Genomic DNA, 7206 nt, shown 5'->3' on the forward strand with positions numbered 1-7206 from the left:
CGCGCTGGTTGCCGTCAATGCGCAGCCATGTACAGACACGATTCCCTAAATCTAGACCAAAAAATATACTTTCAGATTTGACACAGAGGATTCTATTCCCCCCCAAAAGGTAGCTAACTGTACCAAGAGCTAGCTATATGAGATACTGGTTATCTCATTATAATAGTACGGTTATTTGAATTGAAAAGTGTTTCGTGACATAACAGTAAAAAACAAATATTATTACATCTGTGACTGAACATTTCCTCCTCAATCTGTTTGACGAATGGGGTGATTTGAAACAGTCAGCGCATCACCCGTTGGCTAGCTGTTACGCGTTTAGCCCCTGTTCATATAGCTAGCTATAGTAAACCTCAGTGGTTTAGACAGTTACTCGGCCTTGGTCATATTAACTAACGTTAGATAGCTGGTTTAGATAAAATATGTTTTTTGACAAAGCATACATTTTGGGTGTTGTTTTATAAAATGGAAGAGCCCTGGGATTTCGAGTTTTTATCCCGCATTGTGGACGGGTTTGTTTCGTTTCTTTCCGAATTTGTTGACGACTGGCTTGCTAATGATATGAGAGTGTCAATATTCAAGATATTGTTTAGTTGGCTCGTTGTCAGTCTCATTGCCATCCATTTCGCTTGGAAATTTTACGGAAACACTGTGAACGATATGTATTACCGACAAGGTAAGTGCTAAACTAGATAGTTATTCATATTCGAATATTTGCCACCATCATCACGTTTAATTCTATAACGTCAGTTAGCTATGTCTGAAAGGCATGCTGCCATGAAGTGCTAGCTAGCTAACTTGTATTGCTTTCTAACGTTTAGGTACTGGTGGAAAGAATGGAGGCACACCTGACACTGCACCTCACAGGAGCGGATGGTAGGTGTCCAAGCATCCATGTCTCCCTCCAGGTACCCCCAAATACTGACTGTTATTCTCCCCAGTCACTATACAGTCTCGTTTATAGGTGTGAACCTTTCCTTGTCTCATATCAGTGAATGGTTGTGATAATGTTTTCTATCTGTCAGGGAGAGTGCGGCAGGAGACAACCTCAAGACACATCGTGAGTGACAGACAGGACATAAGTTGGACTACATACAATTTGCTCTCTGTCTTATCAGACAGGGTTGCTGAGTAGACACAGACTTGCTAATGTTGTGCCTTTTCAAATGGACTGGAGTTCATTGATGAGGTGGGCCTGTGGACGCTTCCTTTGAGCTGAAGAAGTTTCTCCTTGTTGGTTGTCATGACGATATAACGATATAAACACCATGTAATATGCTAAGATATTCTCTCATATGCCATATCTTTTTTAATCTCATATCTTTTTAAATTTAGCTCCTCTGGCTCATGTACAATTTTACCTCCTTTTATTGGTGAGACATTCAAATATCCATCTGGCTACATATCCACTGATTGATATAGATTTACATGAAATGTTATTCTAATCTAGACAGAATCTGGAGAGACTCAACAACAAATGCTGTGAGAGTTGTGGGTTGGTGTGACTGCAGTTATGTTCATAACATATTGTATGAGTAAGGAGCTGTTCAGAGAGATGGTTTCTGTTTTTATTTTTGCTGGAGCAAGGCTACATAGTAATCCATGAAGATTGCGCTGGAGCAAGGCTACTGTGGAGAGAGTGGTCAGAGATAGAGGTCTTACATCAAACAGCAGCTTTCCTCAAATTCATATTTCTTATTATTGACAGCCTGAGCCCTCAATGACTGTCTTTTGATTGTTATGAAAATATAAAACAGTGAAGACTGGGGTGCGTTCAGTTTGATTGAACATTTGCTACATTGTTTATCTGTTTGTACTAAATGACACGTTTCCCCAAAACGTTATTGAACAGATGTTGCGGTAGGTTTGCTCTGTTTCGTGGGTCTGACAGGTTGATGCTTGAAGAAAGTGAGTGACGTATTTAAAGGTAAGCCGCCATGCTGACAGCCTTCCACAACCCAACCCCTGCCCGTTTTTAACTGGCCATTTAGAACAGCACCGTTTCCATTTGATTGAATGTTGGAGTATGTTTTTTTTGTACTGAACGCAGCCCTGTCTTCTGATTGCTGTGAAAATATTAAACAGTGAAGGCCAATAATGATTTTTATTGTCTCAGGTACAGGTTGGTACCTGTAGCAGTCCAATGGAGTAGGCACATTGATTGTACATTTTATGTTATGGTCTTGTGCAGTTGATTGGTACATAAATAATTTTGTTTAAAATTCTAATTTCCTAATGTTTTGTTTTTTTCATTGTCTAAAACGATGTCTAGCACACAACTTAGTCCAGCAGATAGGTGACATAATTCTTCCATTTTATGATACAAGTATCAAACTTGGTACACTAATACTAGATACTTTAAGGAACATTTTAATGTTTTTTGCAGCCCGGGAAGCTTGTCAGTCAACCATGGTGGCTATTTTTAATAAAATGGTTAGAAGAAAATAGAGTAAAATCATTCCAAACAATATCAAAATAACTCATTTATCTACCCACTATATTACCCCAGATATAGACAAATCTGATCATAAAGTACTCTTAAGACCTTAATAGGGGTCATATTGAGGTCACTTTGACCATAGTCCAGCAGCTTTGTGAGAAAATGATAGAGCCACCAAATTTCACACATTGCTACGGCATGTCTAAATAACTATTTTTGTAATGCCATTGCAGATTTGGTCAATTACACCACCCTGGCGTCATTTCCAATATGGCCACTGAAAAATAGGCTAAGAAATCCAAGATAGGGAATTAGTTGGATAGATGTCACCAGGGGTATAATTCAATTCATTTAGACAAGAAGTTTCTGATTTTTTCAATGTTACGAAGATGAAAATAGGCTGCTCTTGAAATATTTTTGACACGTTCATCGAAGGCAATATCAGGGTCCAGAGTAACGCCAAGGTCCTTCAGTTTTAATTTGCGATGACTGTACAACCATCTAGATTTACTCTGCTCCGGTCAGAGAGCAAGGAGACAGAGCCAAAGTTCACATATTTATTATGGACTTGTGGTTGGACATGGTAAAGTTGGATTTGTGTGTGGTTCTGAAACAAAGGAGAGACATAAGCAAGTTGCATAATGTAAAAAGGTGATAAGGATGATTATATTAAACAAGGAAAAGTATTACGTAACTAAAATATACAAGGAAATAGGAAATGTACTTTTAACACAACTGGAAAGAAACTTGAGTACCGGCTTGACAGGCTCATTCACACCTTGAGTTTGTATTTAAATCCTATCAGGGCAGTCCTGATAATTAGTGACAAGTGTGTGGCATTGAGAAAGAGTCAACAGGTGAAAATCAACTTGGTTGATTAAAGTCATCTCTGTAGTATTAGAGAGGAACATCCAAAGTGAGAGGGATAACTGGACCCAAAATCTGTCTTCTCCAGCAGGTGTTTTTCATTTTTTCTCTCTGGCCAAGCAAGGCATTTTTGTATGGAGATCAATGAGTGTCGAATTTGGTGAACAAAATTCACCACTGAGTATAATAGGTTAAATCTGCAATGGCACTATAGCTAGACATCTTTGTTTAGACTTTTACTACGTGTAAAAACTGAAAGGTCTCATAATGGGTTACCTGTCTCTCTCTGCTGGACATAATGCATTCCTATGTAGTTTTACCTAAAGTGATGTGTACAGGGCAGGTTTCCTGTCTTTTTTAATTGACAAAACATATCATTGCAATCAGTAGACTTCAGGGAACACTCAAATGACTTTCTAGAGTGTTTACATGTAAAACTATTGGAACTAGTCATGGAAAAATTCATTTGACATGTTTTCACCACAAGTTTAAAGGATAAGTATATAAGGCGTTTGTGAGCCATTTTGTGTTTTCCAGACCCTCTCAAACATTTGAAACCATCATTGGGCTGTAAGTACCATTTTAATTTTATGGCGACATGTCCAAGTGAATCCTGTCCAATATGTCCCCATGCAGCTGGTTATTGGTCATATGGGAAATGGCAGCCAGGGGGGTAATGGACCAAATGTAATGGCACTATAGCCAAGAATAACGTAGACGTGCCCCAGCTGTGACATTTCTTGGCTCTATCAACAAGTTCAAAATGTTTTCCTGTAGTCATTGGACTAGGGTCAAAATGACCTCAATATGACCCCCTTGAAGGTCTTAAGAGTATGTTATTGTCTATGTTATTTGTGGGTAGATAACATTACAAAGTCATTTACATATGATTTGGAATGACTACCCTATTTTCATCTAATAGGAAATCAGAATGGCAGCCATTTTATTAGACTGCATCCAATCTTCAAAAATGTTCCTTAAGGTATCTAGTATTAGTGTACTATGTCTGATACTTGTATCATAAATTTGAACATTCTTGGGTATATTTGGTTATCCGCCTGACTAACTGCTCTGTACAGAAACAATCTCTTCACAAATAACACAAAAGTAAACTATTTACTGTATTTATTCTTATCATAGACATAACTGATTGCTGCTTTTTAAATTAAACATGGATCTCCAAAAGGGCTTGCTGGAAAGAATATCATGGGCATGGTCAGCTTTGAAAAGCTGCTCTCTGAATATACTCAGTCTGCTCTGTATGGATTCATACTGAAATGTGTAATTGACAGCTTTCATGCCCTTGTCTTCATCAACGACCAGACACAACTATGGGGATTGGTGGGATGAGCAGCATGTGCACGTCCATCACATTGGTACCTGTTAACCCTGGTAGGAGCAGCCGCTGCCCACCAGACAGGCGTGAAAAGAAGGTGAAGGAATCATTGTTGACGAGGAAGCCATCAGGGTCGAGCCCCTGTGCTCGTGCTTCTTTGCCAAGCCCCGCGTCTGTGACTGCCCCTGCTGCCTCAGTTGGCCCGTCCTGACCATCGGTCCCACCACTCAGGAACAGGGGACCCTTCGGAGGGAGCTCCATGCCTGCCAGCTCAAGCCCTACTCTCAGGGCCAGCTCCTGGTTCCGCCCACCACGCCCCTTGCCTGTCAACTGCACAGTGGGCTCTCCCCCAGCCAGCAGACAGGTGGCTCCCCAGCCCTCCACCCGCCCCTCACCAAGCACCTGCATAGCACGGCACAAGTCCCAGCTTTCCACGCCTGTCTCGGGCCCCAGCTTCAGAATCTCAGCAGGCAACTCAGGAGGAGGCTCGTCACGGGAGCAGGCAAAGCGAGCCAGTAGACCATAAAGGCGAGAGACAGACTGTACGTTCCCGCACACCCCTGGCGACAGCACAACTGGACGGAATCCGAGCTCCCGCGCACGTCTCCCTGCGCATTCCAGAGCAATGCTATTGGAGCCAATCACAGCATTGAGAACATGTGCCGCCCTGTCTGACTGCTCTCCAAACTCCTCCCATCGGGGAGCTGAGCGTCCAAGCACCTCTTTCACCGAGACAGGGAGAGAGGAGGACAGCCCGTAACGTTCAAGGATCGACCAAATTTCCTCAGGCCACACCTCAGTCCACACTGTGGGACCACTGGCTATCAAGTCCAGGGGATCTCCAATTACGTCAGACAGAACCAGGGCCACCACCTGTTATAAAATGTTAACAGGAACATTTTATTTGACCAAATACAACCAGAATGTAAAGCTAATGTGCAAGAAGTTCAGGTCTTTGGGTAAAAGTTCTATAATGAGCTAGTACAGTTGTGCTCTTACCTGAGCAGGGTGAGCGCAGTGTGCAAGTCCTCCTCCTTTCAAAATTGACAGGGCACGGCGTACAGAGTTAAGCTCCTGAATGGTGGCACCAGCACCAGCCAGTCTACGTGTAACATCCTGTTTGTCTTGAAGAGAGATTGGTGGGACTGGTGCAGGCAAGAGTGCAGACCCTCCTCCTACACACACACAAGGTATGTACATATTTATGGGCAACCTGTAGCTTCAGTGATTCAAATTGAGTAATGACTAGTTTGTGTGACATAGTTACATGATTTAATAGTTTGGCATCAGTTTACCTGAAATGAGTACAAGCAACATGTCATTCTCTGTTAGTGTGCTGACCAGCTCCTTGATACATTCGGCTGCCCTCTGGGCATCAGCATCTGGCAGGTTGTGTTTAGCTCCCTCCATCACTGTGATGCGACTTCCATCCTTCAACAACATCTGGCTGAGGTGGAAGTAAAACAGATTAAGAATTAATTGACCAACCAAACCCATCCCACCCACAAACAATCTGGTTCTAGTGTGAGTTGCTTACTCTTTCCCATGCTGCCGTATTGTCTCCTGAATGCCGTGTGGCACACTGATCACTCCTCTCACCAAGTGGTCCCCCACTATCCTCTCTGCCTCGGCAGCCATGCCCAGCACAGCTTTGCCAAAGCCTACCAGGTGAAGGTTGTTCTTTAGCGTGAAGCTGCGTCCATTCACTAGGAGCGTGTCTCCTGTACGCTCCAGACCCCGCTGCATCACAATGTCTGGTTGCACAGCTTCGATAGCTGTAGCAAACACCTCCCGTGCTCGCATGTCCAGTGACATTCTGCAAACTATGGCTCGCCTCACCCCCACAGGGGCCAGTAAAGATAAAGGCCGATACAGGGACACAACACAAGCCATCAGGCTGTCCTTGCAGGGAGCACCTAGCGGACAGGAGAGAAAGGGCAAAAACCATGTTTCTCGATCACAGGATGTACTGTAAATTATGACCACCCCCTTTGCTGTTTCTGCTGTTATGATTTTACTGGTCATTTACCAAAAGGAGGACACCCAAGAGAATCCAGATAGGTCAACTTTGTCACTTGCCTTGAGATGCCCACCAAACATGTCGGATAACCCCATAGTCTCTGCATTTAGTTGACAAGTTATTGACTGAATCCTACAGAGATTGCCTACCTGTACACCGGGTATGGTGAACCTCTGGATTTCCTTTGTGCTCCGTGTGCGAGCTGTGTATTGCTAAGGCAGTATGGCACACTAAGGCAGTGTGGCAAAATCTGGACAGAGCTCAACTCAAGTTGAATGTGTACCCTATGTGTAATGATTGACTCAAGCCTGACCATAGGGCAGGAAAAGTGAGCAGTCTGCGTGTTTGTCTTTTTAGATGAACAAATCAGCTACTACCCGGAGGTCAAAACACACAGCAGTATTCAATTTGAGCAACTAGGTATTAAAAATATTGACTGGAATGAGGATAGATCCACCTTGTGGCAGGGTGGATGAGTGCTGAATATTCAAACCTCACTCACATACAGCTAACTGCCAAAATAAAGGAAACACCAACATAACA

General features: G+C 42.9%; 2 protein-coding genes across 2 annotated transcripts; one reads left to right on the top strand and one right to left on the bottom strand.

Annotated features, from left to right (window-relative positions):
- Nucleotides 1-209: 209 nt before the first annotated feature.
- On the top strand, nt 210-2225 carry LOC139371312 (T-cell leukemia translocation-altered gene protein homolog). Its single transcript, XM_071111628.1, has 3 exons — nt 210-676; nt 822-876; nt 1026-2225. The coding sequence occupies exons 1-3, from the start codon at nt 466-468 to the stop codon at nt 1066-1068; spliced, it is 309 nt and encodes a 102-aa protein (XP_070967729.1). The 5' UTR covers nt 210-465; the 3' UTR covers nt 1069-2225.
- Nucleotides 2226-4235: 2010 nt separating this feature from the next.
- On the bottom strand, nt 4236-6994 carry LOC139371310 (glycerate kinase-like). The gene is given in 6 exon segments (XM_071111627.1): nt 4236-5516; nt 5643-5818; nt 5939-6090; nt 6181-6559; nt 6813-6891; nt 6893-6994. Coding segments are annotated over 6 exon segments (1770 nt in total). The 5' UTR covers nt 6980-6994; the 3' UTR covers nt 4236-4619.
- Nucleotides 6995-7206: the final 212 nt, after the last annotated feature.

The sequence above is a fragment of the Oncorhynchus clarkii genome, chromosome 17, assembly GCF_045791955.1.
Source record: "Oncorhynchus clarkii lewisi isolate Uvic-CL-2024 chromosome 17, UVic_Ocla_1.0, whole genome shotgun sequence".
Lineage (NCBI taxonomy): Eukaryota > Metazoa > Chordata > Actinopteri > Salmoniformes > Salmonidae > Oncorhynchus > Oncorhynchus clarkii.